Genomic DNA, 15,313 nt, shown 5'->3' on the forward strand with positions numbered 1-15,313 from the left:
CCCGGAAATAGGTGAAATATAATTCTTGTATCAAAAGATTATCAGTTCTTTTATGGCAGTTTACTTTTCTCATGTAGTTTGCGAGTTATTATAAATGAGCAGAATTTATTAGGGAGGGTGTTTTGATTTTCAGATCGGTTTAGTTTTGATTTTGAGAAAATGAAACCATTCGGTTTCAAATTTTAATTCGACTTGGTTTTAATTCAGTTTGAAAAATTCGGTTTCGACTCGAATTTCGATTTTTTATTTTTAGAACTCAAACATTCTCTAGCGTGTGGACAAAGTCACTAAATATTATGATCGTGATATTAAATACGGAGTCTTTTTTAATTTTGTGACGATAAAAACTCATAACCATGCAGCCACTACCTAAAAGTGTACATTAAGTAAATCACGTTCCAAAGTAATAACTCACAAACCACACAAGAGAAGTAAAACGCACTAAAAGGACTATACAACGAATTCAACCGAGAGAGTGAGACTAAAAATAAAATTTTCCCAATATAAAAGCACATTTGTCACATTTTGACTTTCCAAATCCATGTACCAAATCAGTTACAAAAATTTTCAAGAAATGTTTAATGAACTTGAAAGGGTGAACTAAATATAACATGGGGCAGACATAGTCACTTAGGCAAATGGCAATGATACAAGCAGCTAGAACAACCCCTTTTATTTGACCAGATACAAAATCTTACAAGTCTCACTATCGATTTAAACTTTCAGTTGAGACGAAATGCACCCTTCAATTCTAACCAGCAAATTGGGCCGACTCGGGTAATTTATCTCAAGGGTCATTTACAAATTACAAACACATTCAAACAATACAAATTGCTACTTATCCTCCATAGTTTCACTTCTGTCATTCCTAGCCTCTGAGGTTGTTTGGGTACCAACTCTCTGCTCTTCTTGGCTGTGGACTATAGTGACTCTTTCGCCGCTGGTTCCAGGCTCGGGAAGCGTTTGGTTAGCTTGGAGAGATGTGTCATCTTCGGCATTGGAAGATCGGGGGACGGTTTCTGCTCTGTTACGTGTTGTTTCGCCTGAAGGTTGATAGGGAGCCAGGAGGGAATGGCGACAGAGTGGGCAAGTTGTTCGAGTAGCTAGCCAGTGGTCGATGCAATCCATGTGAAACGTGTGCCCACAGATCGGTATTCGTTGAAGCCGATCCTCTGCTTGGTAGTCCCCTAGGCACACCGAACATCTGAGAGAAGAAAAAAACACAGAGAGAATACGCGATGAGCAATTAAATTTGCAAAAACGTTGGCTGCTAAGCATGTACTCCATCTCTGGGGGGGTGACGTAGAGATTCGAACCCATGACCTTTGGTCTGGCTCTGATACCAAATTGAAATATGTACTCCTTAACTAAAAGCCTAAGCTGATAGTTGGATTGCACATTAATGGTTATATGCTCAACACACATGAACTATGAAGAAATGGACAGATTTCAGGAAATGAAGCAAACCTAATGTAAAAAACCGAGAAAGAACCTACATTGGCTATTACCTTTTACCAAAATTGAGCACGACATAATATGATCGAGCAAACAGCGTGTAAAAGATAAACTGCAGATTTCACGGGTGAAATGCATTTTTCTAACAGCATAGCATTGATAAACAGATATACAAGAGCAACCGAACATATTTTCTATATATAGGCTTGCTTCTATATCGCGCTATTAGACATTAGCTTTTAGGGCACTTCACGGCATGGTTTATCTCTGCTACGTAAATCAGGGATAGTAATTCCAGGCATAGGCAAATAAGGAGTCCCAAATAAACCTTGGTAGCCAGCATCATATTTAGCCAGTATACAATCGTTTTGCCAAAACAGGGGTGTCTTATATAATAGTTGACCTTTTTAGTAGTAAAACCAATAGGCAATAGTTGCTAATAAGTAATAAATGATTCTATATGAACCAATTCTTGAATCTTTAAAAGCAAAAATTTCTTATTTTGGCACTGCCCATATCTGCTTAACAATGCTCGTTCCACTTGAAGCTAAACTAGTTTTATATCGTCAACGCCCACTAAACTAGTTTTATATCGTCGACACCAACTAAACTAGTTTTATATCGTTGACGCCAACTAAACTAGTTTTATATCGTTGACACCAACTAAACTAGTTTTATATCGTCAACGCCCACTAAACTAGTTTTATATCGTCGACACCAACTAAACTAGTTTTATATCATTGACGCAAACTAAACTAGTTTTATATCGTTGACACCAACTAAACTAGTTTTATATCGTCGAGGCCATCGCACCAAAGACTTGCATCTAATCACTAAATCACATTCCAAGTTTGAAATAAAAACTCCCAATATCTGCTCCACCAAGCAACTGAAGTAGTCAATGCAAAACTAACCTAATTTTATACTGTCAAGGCTGAAACAGAATCAAAATCTTGAAGCTGCACATCTCTCTCTCTCTCTCTCTCTCTCTCTCTCTCTCATAGAGGACACAATCTCACACACAAACAAAGCAATTAACAACTATCAGCATATATGGACAAATGATCATAAATGAAAAGATTCAGGGGCAACCCCAACCAAATTGGTCATGTTGTTTGCTTGATAACCACAAAGTTTCAAATTCAACTCCCGGTGGGAGCAACCTATTGGCCTTATTGGTTGAGCCGATCAACTATGAACAACCTGGGTTGTTTTACCTTGGGGTCCTTTGCCAGCTAGAGTCATAATTCCCAAGTTCGACCCCCTAGTGGGAGCGGCCTATTAGGCTTCATGGTTCAAGAGCTAGTCAGCTATGGGTAACTTAGACTTACTTAACTGCTTTGATCCTTTGCAGGTTCACAAGACATGGTTTAACTAGTGCACACTCTCGGTTTCCCTCCACATCCAAAAGATTCAAATCCAAACAGGAAAATTAATACTTGCACTTAGATTTATCTTAGGAATAACATAAAGCATAAAAGCAAAAGAAAATTTGTCAAAAAAAAAAAAACAAAAAACAAAACTGTCACTTACTGAGTTTCTTTGACTGAAAAGCTCTCCTTGAACACAATAATGGGCAGCATCTCCCTCAGCTCCTTCTTCAATCCCAACTCACACTGCACATACAAAACAAAAAAGATTTAAAAAAAAAACCCCTCAAACCCACAAATAACAAAATATTCCTCAAAGATCAATACAAAATTTTTCTCATACTCTTGAAATCTCATTCACTCCGGTCTGCAACGAAGAAGCTCGCATCCTGAGAGAAGACCAATCGGCGCTTTGACGGCGGAGATAAAAATAATAGAACAAGAAGAGGAGTATGAAGGCGAAGAAAATGGGGACGGAAAAGATGAAAGCTTGGTAGACCTTCAGCTCCGCCGACGTCTTGGGACTCGAGCAACAACTAGCATCATAGTTACCGGCAGAATGGAATTCATGGTCGCCGGAATAGCCTGTTGCGGTGTTGTAAGACATCACTGCACAATGCTTTACTCTTTCTCCGAATCTGAGCCCAAAAAGCTCCTCCAAAGTCCCATAAATGGGGCTTAAAAACGATGAATCTGCAATTTCAGGCCCGATTTGGGGAAGACCCAGATTGTATTTCCGGAGGCGAGGAAGTGGGGGAAGTGAAAATGGGGAAGAAATGACAAAAAGAATGGCAGATCAGGAAGGTATATATATAGAAAGAGACAAGGAACAAAGAGAAACTGGATTGATATGCTTACTTACTGATTTATCTCCCAGGTGTCAAGTTGCAGGAGAAAATGGAAGATTGAACGTGAGGGTTTAGTTGAAAGATTTGAGTGCTTGACACTAAACAACAATGGTCAAAACTTAAAAGCTTGTAAATAAAAAGGTGTAACTCTAGTCGGGTCTCTTATTAGGGATAAATAGAGGAAAGTGTCTCAATAAATTAGAAATCAGGAGTTTATTATTGTAATGATACTCACAAAAAAGTCTTGATGGATAGATTTAACTTAAAATCGAGTTATCAGTAATACTTTACAGTGTAATTACTAACATTGTTGATACTTACTTTACTCTAACTTTTGCACTACTCAACTATGTTTGATAGACTATAAATATGAGTTGTAATTCATGATGTGTTGGCGAAGAAAATCATGCAACTATATTGAAAGAGTATTTATTTAGTGGTGTTCATTTTCGATAGCAAAGGTTAAAAACAACTCGTTAGTGGTTGTTACAACAAACTAGTGCGCAAAAAAAAAAAAAAAAAAAAAAAAAAAAAAAAAAAAGAAGGAAGTTTCATTACACATGTCCATAGACAATGGTCAAATGCTTGTAAATAAAAAGGTGGAACTTCAATCTCAAGGGTCTCATTGTTTCTTTTATAAGGTATCATTGAAAGATAAATAGCGAGATGTGTCTCAGTGATGATACTCATAAAGGCCTGGATGGATGGATCTAACTTAAAATCGTGTTAAGGACGGAGTAGTTGAATCCCACCGTGTAACTACCAACGCTATTGATACTTACCTTACTCTAACTTTTCGTTACTCAGTTATGTTCGGTAGACTATCTATAAATATGGGTTGTAATTCACGATACGTTGGCGAAGAAAATATGTAAATATGTTGAAAGGCTATTTATTTAGTAGTGTTCGTAGGTAGAGGTTAAAAACGAACTCGTTAGTGATTGTTAAAAGAATCTATTATGCAATATATATATATATATATATATATATATATATATATATATATATAAAGATTGGGAGTTGGGAGTTTCACTACACAACATGTCCATATGGCATCTGGTTGATTTTATATGGAGAAGTACTTAGTGTTTGTTGACCAGGATTTGTGTATCACTCTTATTATTATTTTTTTTAATGCTATTGACTCTATTACAATGTGGTCTACTTTCTCAACTATAGAGTCAATAACACATTCACTGAGACTCAAACTCACAACCTCCCATACAGGAGCCCAACTCGGGTGCCATTAGACCACAAAGTTTTGGTACTCTTATTTCTTTAATCCCATTTATTATCTTATAATCCAAATATATATACGCTCAAAGCGAAATCCAGATTGTGATTTTAACCGACAAAAGAAAAAAAAATTACCCATAGATACCTAATCTTTGATGAGTTTCTCATGTTTATTTTTAATTTTCTTAATTTGAGTAGTTATTAATCAATTTTTAATTAATTACTTTGTAATATCTTACTCCATAATAAATATATATGGGTTATAAACTCATAAAACTACACATTATATTACATCCAATAAATATTACATATTTATGCAAATTTTAAAATGTTTTCCCATTTTTATTATCACTAACATCAAGACTTAATATTGGGGTTAGTCCTCGATCGTGGTAATATTTCCAAAGTAAACTTTGGACAATTAATTTTGCTGTATTTTGGTTACATTTTAAGTTAAGTAAATCACGGTGACTACTCAATATCGACAAATAGAGTTAGTGCGGGATATGTCCATCCAATTTAGGCATAATTCCCATACTATCACTGTTAAATTTTGAACATTAGTCTCTTCTCTACTGCATACTAAACCATTGAGCTAAGCACATGAGGGCTTGGTTTTAACTTCTATGGTTTAAGCATAAATAGTCATATAATTTGTCTACTCACTATTAATTCAACAAGCAATTAAATATGTAAATTCAGAATGATATCTCCTATATATATCTAACAATTCTCAATCGCATTCAAATCCTAATCATTAATTTTGTATATAGAATATGCTCTTTGATATATCAAGTTTGTAGTTACATGAGTTTCCACTTTGTTATTATTACTTAATTTAAATTTTAGCCTAAAATAATCACTGATGTCCGCTGAATGGGATTGATAATCGTCTCATGTTATATATATATATATATATATATATATATATATATATATATATATATATATATAAGAGATGATATTCAAAAGATTCATATTGATTCAAAAAAGTAACAATAGGGAGACATTAGATAACTGAAGACTAAATTTGATAAAATTGTAAAAGTAAATAAAAATATTACAAAATTATTTGTCACAAAGTAAATTTAGAAAAATCGCTAAAGTCAACGATTAAATGTAGTACTAACTTAACATTCAAAAAAAAAATGTAGTACTAACTCTTAACATCAATATTATTTTAAAATACTAATTTGTTATTATTTCTCTATAAAATTTTATTTTATTACATATTTTAATATTTTATGCAACAATTGAAATGTTTTCCGCATTTTTATCCTCATTAACATCAATTTTAAAATACTATTTTTTAAAAATTATTTATAAATTTTATTATAATTTAAATCTCATGCCTGTCTGCGTATCAAACAAAACCACATGTTGGAAACTAAATGACAAAATGAGGTCGGTAAAATATTATAAATCTCTTCATGTAGCCATCAACTACCTCCATTTTAGTACACAAAAATCCGCATGAGCAACTCAGTTAGTCATATTGGTGAAATTTAGGAACAATAATTATCGAGTCTCACTAATGACAGTGTGTGAGCAACCTCTCAAAGTGAAGAGAACTCTTTGTGCGCCATGATTTACATTCTCCAAGATGCTCATGATTTACATTCTCCAAGATGCTCCGTCAGACAGGAGTTGGGAATTTAACTTTTTGAGAACAATTTTAGTACACAAAAATAGAAAAGCCCCAAAAATGATGGTCAAGCTAGTAGAATATGATTTTCGTCCTAGAAGATCATAAGTTCGATTATTGTCAATATTATTTCGGACAAATTTATCGCACATGATCTTTTTAGTGCGATTTATCTTTACTATATGATTTATGAAATATTATACAAAAACACGAAGTTTACTTAATGCACACTACATATTTCCTCTTTACCTAAAAAAAAAAATGATAGAAATGTTTGTCCACGCATACATTATATATATTTTGTTGTTTACCCCACTTCTTATTACAAAGGTTTTTTTTTTTTTTTTTTTTTTTATTTCCTTAAATAAAAATGGTCAATCCTTATCCTATAAAGCTCCATGGAATAAACATTATTCTATAAAAGCCCATGCATGGAACAACCCTTCTTTTTTCAATAAACAATACCAAAAATCTTGTAATTCATGGGTATAAGCCAGAAAAGTTATAAAATGTTTTGAAATCGATTATTATCTCCTTTAAAAAAAAAAAAAAAAAAAAAAAAAAAAACTCTTTGTCTTTAAACCAGAAGCGGAAGAATCTCTATTCGTTGGACCTTGTGGTTACCAATTGAAACCTTTTATTTTCTTCTTCATGATTTTTAGTTATTATGTAGGGACAAAGTTTCGAATAATAACTGCAAGATTTCATTATCTTTTCAAAAAATAGAAATTAACCCAAAAAAATCCAGAATGATATATTATACAATGTATTATTATTACATGCATGTATTATAAACTTGGATTAAATACTCTATAGGCCTATAAATAAATACTCAAGTTTCACTAAAATAATATATATGCCTATATGTATTAAATGTATAGTCGCAAATTATATCGTAGATCACCTTACACGATGTCAACCAGTGCATCATGTTTAATAACATTTATTTTGTATTATGTTCATATATTTGTTCGATATGTTCATAAACTTAAATCTTAATATATATAAATACTAAACTATAGACACATTATATATATTTTCATTCACTCATTAATAGGTTCATAATATTTATTCTATATGTTCATAAAAATAAAACTTAATTTACATAAACATTATTACGTACACTATTGATGTAATATTCATCATGTGCTATGTTCATAATATTTATTCGGTATGATCATAAACCAAAATTTTAATGTACATATATAAATACTAAATTGCAGGTAGTATATCATATATATATATATATATATATATATATATATATTTATATTCACTTTGTAGTAGATTCATAATATCAATTCTATATGTTTATAAAAATAAAACGTAATATACATAAACATTACACTATAGATGTATCACAACTCTAGTGTGAGGATGTTAACTACTTGAAACAACTTCGTTTTGGATCAAAGTTTACATTGCATGGTGGACCATAGTTCATGGTATAATGATTGTTGTAATGTCTTTGTCATATATGTAAAGATAATTCTAATGTATTAAAAAAAAAAAAAAACATAGGAAGCCGCATCAATTGGCCACAAGGGTGAAATTTGGGACAATAATCCCGGATTGAGTCTCGGGGCTCCTTGTACGCAGTAAGCAAATGTCTAGCATCTGTGTTCAGTTGAGTTACCATGATTTACATACTCCCATATGTTTTGTCGGGGCGGGGCGTGGAAGCCCTTGCGGTCGGAGATTCAACCTTCTAGGAACAAAGAAAATATAGGAAAAATTAATAAAAAGATGCTTGCTTGGTCGAATAAATTCAATTAATTAATTAACTACTTTGGAGTATATTGCAAGAAATTAAAATAGTCAAAGCTTAGAGATTTGTTTAAATTTATTATTATTATTATTTTGTTGGAATTAAGATTTTTAGGCAGATATTTTAGGAAGATTAGACAACGACGGCCAAAGATAAATCAATAATGACAGCTCAACATACACTCTTCAGTCCTACATTTGATTAGATGTATCACATATAGTTTTTATTTATTTATTTTGAACCATTTATTTATTTTTTAAATCATCATTATTTAAAGAATATTTTTTTAATTTTTATTCTATGATGGAATCAATATTATCCTCCTTTGGCACAACAAACACATAAGAGAAACCTTGTGCAGAAACATGCCTCCATTGTTGTCTTTTTTCATGGTTTTGAAGAAAATTAAAGTATATTCATTTTTGATAATCTGATTTTGAAGAAAAGTAAAGTATATTTACTTTTGATATTTTGACATAAAATTTTAAGGTGGCTTTTTTCATCGCTGAGTTTTGTTAGAATTAAGTTTAAAGAAAAAAAAAAAAAAACAATTTGTAAACAACTGAGGGACAACAAAAGGTCACTTTACAAATAATTAAAGAATAAAAAGTAATAACAATATATTTTGGTCAAACCATAAGTTTCCTCAGTCAGGGTACACTAAGACTCCGCACACCGAAACTAATCTTATTCGTGCCGGGTTGGGCCTCTGATTAAGCTGGAAGAGACCAACGACATCTCATCAACATTCCTATAAATAGGTAACAGTATAATTGAGTGACTAAAAATGCTATTTTCTTATAATTTAAGGACGAAAAGTGTCAATTTCCCAATGGAAATCTTTAGTAGAATTGCAAGTTTATGCAACAAGGCTAAAAGGTTTTTGACACAACATTCTTACATTCTCAGTGAGTTTAAAGGGCAATGGATAATCATACATCTTAGAAAGCTGCAGCATAGTAACAGTATGAGACTATCAGTTTTGGCAGCATAAGCTTCAGACATATACACATAAACTAGGCTCAATATACAAACAAATGTAATAAAACGCGGTTTTATTTCATATGGTTATGCGATAAACAATCCCTAACCCTGGTTAAAACGTTAATCATACATGTCTCACCTTGACGTTAAACTCGGTAGGGGGTTGAAGTAGTGGAGTTTTAGGGCTTGCAGGAACCGTACTGAATTTGCGTACCAAGATCACAAAGAATGGCAAAAACAGCACATATAGGGCTGCCAGGACGAATGGTGTAGCGATAAGCCACCCCAACAGCTGCAGAACATTTAGCAAAGATTCAATCTCGGGAATAATAACATACAGTGACAATGCTCGATATCGATGCAAACAGTCAAGCGGGTAGCTACAAACTATCATATCCAAGAAGGCGAGAAGAGAAAATTAAAGGAGGTATAACGCAGACCCCGAGCCAAAGACCTTATTTTCTAGCGGTATGAGACTGCGACTCTAAGTAGGAAGTTTTAAACCAGTTTGGTTGGCGTGAGTGGCCGTGCACTCTCGTCCCTTAAGAAAGGTCGGGAGTTCAAACCCCCTCTCGTATGGAAAAACCAATTTGGCCAGCACTTTGCCCCTTAATTGGGCCAGCCCAGTGCGAACGGAGATTAGTCTGAGTATGGTACGGGCTTAAAGGTGCCTCCTACAATTAGGGCTTGCTCAGGACACCTCGTGGTCTGACCAAAAAAGTAGGAAGTTTTAAGTTCAATCCCGTTGCCCTCACATGTACAACAAAAAAATGTAAATTCCAAAAAATCATTGTCGAATCCAATAGTTCTATTCAAGGGGTATATTTGCTAATTGCTATGCTATACTACTGAAATATAGAAGTGCATTTTGTCAAAAGCAGATACAAAAAATCATAAACCGTAATGATCTTTGTTTGAACGTATTAATGTTTTTGCTTTATGTTTTACGGGTAGTTGGTACATCTCCCCCTAGACCCAGAGACAAGATATTGTGGTATCAATGGATAACAACTATAGACAGATGGAATATCAATGATCATTTTTGTGACTTAAAACTAGATGATTATCAATCACTCAACTTAACTTAACCTAACCTTATCCTATTTTCTAGATTCCATTGCAGGGACTGTTTCACTATAACTAGGACAACAATCACTTCCAAAAACAGTTGGTATAGTCAAACGAGTATAGGGCGTAAATAACTTTAAATTACGCATAAAACCTTACTGCATAAACTAACACCATCCGCCTAGATTCAGTAAATGTCTCCATTGCTTTCGAGTTTATAAGAAGGAAAGTAGGAAAAAGTTCTCAGTTACGAACAAAAGCATGCAAGTTAAACGATGGCACAGATGAGCAGTATAGACAACAGGAGGAAATGCAGGCAATAGGAAAAGAGGATCAAGAGTTAATTCTGCGCCTACCGCACGGAAAATACTGAACAAGAGTTCCTGTGAAGCCTCGCCAGTGAAAACCTTCTTTAGTGCATCAGAGGTCAAAGGAAAATGTGAGCCACCAGTAATTGATTCTCCAAATCGCAAGAATGGGATGATTAGACTGCAGAGTTGAATGCATATATTGCATGAGACACAGAGCTTAGCACGAAAGAAAAGATGATGCATGAAGAATTATTACGAGTTTCTAAAGGCATGTTGTCCTTGCCAATTGGGTATGGTATGGTATATATTAGTCAACAAATAGTAATCAACAAAATATCTTGTAAAGAACAAGGAATTCAAATTCATATGACAGAAAATCTAAGCAAAACAGCACAAGATTCAACAACGAAACCAAAAGAGTATCACTATCAACACCATAAAAAATTCTTTCAAATCCGTGAACTCGGGGGGCGGGGCAACCTCAGCCAAATTGGTCAGACTATTCACATGGTAACTACAAGGTTACAAGTTCGACTATCAGCGGGAGTGGCCTATTGGTCTTCTTTGTTTGAGCCGGTCATGTATGGCAACCTAAGCTGGTTTACTTCCTTGTGGTCCTTTGTAGGCTAGGGTCACAAGGCAGGTTTTACCTAGCGCACACACTCAGGTAGTGGCTACGGGTTTCCCTTGTCACTCAAAAAACATACCATCTAATTTTAAAACACTTCTTTTCATGGATCCTAGCAGCCATACGGTGACTAAATGCATTCACTAGAAAAAATTTTAAGCACAAACAGAGGTAACGAACAAACTCGTAAGCCTGGACAGAAAACTAAATAAATTAGTAGATAGCTCTCATGGTGATGGAGAAGACTAAACAATAATTCTAAATCTGTTTTATTTTTACCTCAATTCAACTGGGGTAGCAACAAAGTTAGCCAGCATCACTGTCGGAGCATGACACAGAGATCCAAGTAATGCAACAGCCAGTCCACATAGAAATACAGCAACACCTATGAAAGGACATATGATTGGAAATCAGGAATACTGTCACCATTATCAATGAAATCCACTTGAAAAACTCAAGACACATCGGATCCATGAAATAGTCTCATAGCAAAGAATATAAAGAAAACAGCAAAAGGAAGCATATTCTGAAGTGCATAAAGAACTGGGGGGAAGAAGAAGAGAATAGGGAAATGAACTCATAGTGCATTTTGACAGATTAAATGGAACATTAAAACATACCGCAAATGGGGAAGATTCCCAAGGTAAAGCCAAGAGCAGCGGAGAATGCCAATTGCTTAGGCTCAGCTCCCCTTAAAAACACAACCATTCATTGAAATAAGCAGATTTAACAATGAAAATAAATACCAAATCCTTTTTTCTTCACTTCTCTTATTAGCACCAAAACACCAAATTCAAATAACCAAAAATCCCTAGAGGAGGTACCTGCGGAGGATTTGGAGAAGAGGGTCGCCGATCTTCTTCCGAAACCAAGTGCCCACTATGAATCCAACCCGTTGTAGCCCGTTCGCCATAGCTGTTCTTCGCAAGATCCTTACTTTATCCTTGAATCGAATTGGGGAGCTCAAGCATATGCCAATTTCTTATGTAAATTTCACCCTGCGAGTTCTCAGAATGCTGAAATTTTTTGAAACACTGATTCAATCTCACAACTTCTCTTGTGAATTCGAACCAATTGTAACTTCTTTTCTATCAGGATTGGGACCTTCCCGCGGGAATTTATTATGATATTATAGTAATTTGTCCCCTCATTTATTTCTTTTTTGCAGGCAGATCAGTTGGGTCAAGTGAATTCTTAACTTTGTTCCCAAACTAACTTGCTTGATTGAATGGGGAAGGAGGGAGAGAAGATTTGTTGACAGTTGATAGATTGGGAACGATGTCGTTTTCTGCACAATTTAAACCCATCTGCCATGGCTGGTAAATTTGGATTAAACAAATAAAAAAAAAATCACTTACAAAATGGTTAGTTTCCTATAGGACCATTTTATGGGAAACGAAAGGAAATATGTAAAAGGAACTCAAGATGGAATGTACTTTTTATAGTTTTGTATGGTGCATTTTACATTTTTTGATTTGTACTTTCAGATATTATAAAGGGGTATTTGTTAAATAGTTGTTAACTAATTGAGTGATTGGGTTCAGTAGGTTGAGAAAGCATATGAACAGATACTACAATGTAATAGAGCCAGTAGTATTTAAAAAAAAAATTGAGTGATTGGGTTAGTAGGTTTGACTAATTGACAGCATTAGTTTATAGTAAAAAGATGTTAGGTAAATTGACTATTAGCTATGGTTGATTACGTGTAAAATAATTTTTTTTTTTTTAAAAATTGATTGAAAAAATTACTTTGAACAATTTTTTGAATTTTAACGTTTTGGAGTAATAAGATAGTACAAAAAATTAATTAATCAAACATTTATTAATCAAGTCAAATAACTAATAGTAATCAAATATGTTAAAATTAACTAATAAGTTAAGTATGTTACGTCAAAGTATACTTTTGTAGTTTGTGCGGTGTATTTTAGCATTTGTACATAAATGCCACTTGTCAGTTGATTGTTCTCTTGTTGTTTGAATTATATAAATAGGGATGGCAATTGAACCCGCCCCCAATGGGGAAAACCGTTCCCCGCCCCGACGGGGATGGGTTCGGGGATTTATTTCGGGGAACGGGGGCGGGGATGGGGGGAATTTTTCAATCCCCGTCGGGGACGGGGACGGGGACGGGGAGGGCATTCCCCGCCCCGGCCCCGACCCCGATCCCCGCCCCGTCGCCGAATCCCTGACTAATAATATTAATATTATATATAAATTAATATCTCTCTTGTATATATTTAATCATATTCTTGAATTTCCATGTAATTAGTATTCTAGTTTAGGTACATACATTTTATGTTCATTGTTACCGTAATACCGTACATATATCTTGTATAAATAGGCTATGTTTATTTGTTTAAATTATTATTGAACATCAATGTATTATATTCTTCATTCTCTATCTCTGCATATTCTCATGGTATTAGTAGATGATTTTTTTTTTTCATCTTTGCGATTTAAGATTTTTCCTTAACAAAACTGTGTTTCTCTAGTTTTGTTAAGAATGCATATTATATTATGTGTGTTTTTAAAAAAAAAAAAAAAAAAAAAAGTAAGCATGAATCAAAACGGGGCAGGGATTCCCCGTCCCCGAAAAATCCCCGCGGGGACGGGGATGGGGAATAATTCCCCATCCCCGCCGGGGAACGGGGCGGGGACGGGGAATGGGGGGACATTTCAGGGACGGGGACGGGGACCCCATTCCCCGCCCCCGCCCCGCCCCGTTGCCATCCCTATATATAAAGTATTGTTGACCCTTATCTCTATAATAATCTATGTAACTAAATATACTATGTATCACTTGATTGTCTCTTGTTGTTTGAATTATATAAAGTATTGTTGACCCTTATCTCCATGATAATCTATGTAACTAAATATACTATGTATAGTTATATGTAATACGAAAATCTATCGGTGCTAATTAATACCTCGTAAAAAACTTTTCATTTTGAAACAAAACATTTTTTAAACTATGTTATAAGAGATTCTAACAATTTTTTTTATGAATAAAAAAAACTTGTAGTTACTATTTAAGAATATGTATTGGATAATTTTTGTTACATATATTACACCGTAAAGACTTTGTGCGATTGAAAAATTGGTGATAATAATAAAATTGGTATTTTGTGATATTTAAATAAATGCCATAATCATGGGTGATTTAAAATTTTGGTTGTTGTTTGATAACAGAATGACAGGACAAAGGGAATCTGCGTCTCACTCACTCCCACGGCATTTATTGCATATCGTGCAAGCAAATTTAGTTTTAAAAATGCAAAACATGCCTGATGCACCGTCTTTAAGTTTGTTTATTTAGTACTCAGAAATGAATAATAAGCATAAGCATTTTTTAACGTGTTTGGATGCATTTCCTTTTTTTATGATGAGAAAAAATTATGATTATTAAGTGTATATTTTGTTAGAATGTAATATACGCGTATATGAGTTATTACTGTCCCCATGAGAATCGAATTTATGATCTTTCATTTAAGAGAATCACTTCGTGTTACTAGATCACAATGTTATTGGTAAGTAAATCTAGCTTATTTGCTTATTTGTAATATTTCATAAATGATTGTATTTACTTCTCTCCAATACTTGAATTGGATTCATGATAAATTATGACAGAACACTTTTGTTAGGTACAATGTTGAAAAAATCGCTACGCGCCTGAGGACTGTCTAGGGCGCCTAGGAAGCCGACAGCCTAGCACCTAGACGCCGATTAATCGACACCTAGACACGATTTTTGCAACATTGGTTGAGTATGAAACCCAGAGTCCATGAGAAAAGCAAGCACTTACTCTATTTGGTATTTTGGTTAATGAAATCAATTATAAGGGAAGATAAGAATGATAAAATGTAATGTTGGTGAGTTCACTCTTTTGAAATACAAATGTAGATACAATTGTCGAACATTTTGTACCAAGAGTTAATCACCATTTTAGTCGCTCAATTGTTTTCCAACTATCAATGTAGTCCTTAATTTTCAATTCGAATTC

General features: G+C 34.1%; 2 protein-coding genes across 6 annotated transcripts; both read right to left on the bottom strand.

The window, feature by feature from the left end:
* Nucleotides 1-519: 519 nt before the first annotated feature.
* Nucleotides 520-3,774, bottom strand: LOC109152339 (RING-H2 finger protein ATL7-like). The gene is made up of 4 exons (XM_019299975.1): nt 3,688-3,774; nt 3,169-3,518; nt 2,989-3,071; nt 520-1,204 (listed from the first exon to the last, which is right to left on the bottom strand). The coding sequence occupies exons 2-4, from the start codon at nt 3,430-3,432 to the stop codon at nt 835-837; spliced, it is 717 nt and encodes a 238-aa protein (XP_019155520.1). The 5' UTR covers nt 3,433-3,518; nt 3,688-3,774; the 3' UTR covers nt 520-834.
* A 4,066-nt stretch (nt 3,775-7,840) lies between these two features.
* On the bottom strand, nt 7,841-12,607 carry LOC109152189. 5 transcript variants are annotated; one of them, XM_019299761.1, is made up of 6 exons: nt 12,138-12,606; nt 11,934-12,004; nt 11,593-11,698; nt 10,731-10,863; nt 9,446-9,598; nt 7,841-8,026 (listed from the first exon to the last, which is right to left on the bottom strand). In XM_019299761.1, exons 1-6 carry the CDS (start codon nt 12,224-12,226, stop codon nt 7,964-7,966), a joined length of 615 nt encoding a protein of 204 aa, XP_019155306.1. In that variant the 5' UTR covers nt 12,227-12,606; the 3' UTR covers nt 7,841-7,963. The 5 variants fall into 5 exon arrangements, with proteins under 5 accessions (XP_019155306.1, XP_019155304.1, XP_019155305.1 ...); XM_019299759.1 differs by lacking the exon at nt 7,841-8,026 and adding an exon at nt 8,093-8,262 and having other exon boundaries at nt 12,138-12,607; XM_019299760.1 differs by lacking the exon at nt 7,841-8,026 and adding an exon at nt 8,094-8,259.
* Nucleotides 12,608-15,313: the final 2,706 nt, after the last annotated feature.

Source organism: Ipomoea nil, unplaced genomic scaffold (genome assembly GCF_001879475.1).
Source record: "Ipomoea nil cultivar Tokyo-kokei standard unplaced genomic scaffold, Asagao_1.1 scaffold2403, whole genome shotgun sequence".
NCBI lineage: Eukaryota > Viridiplantae > Streptophyta > Magnoliopsida > Solanales > Convolvulaceae > Ipomoea > Ipomoea nil.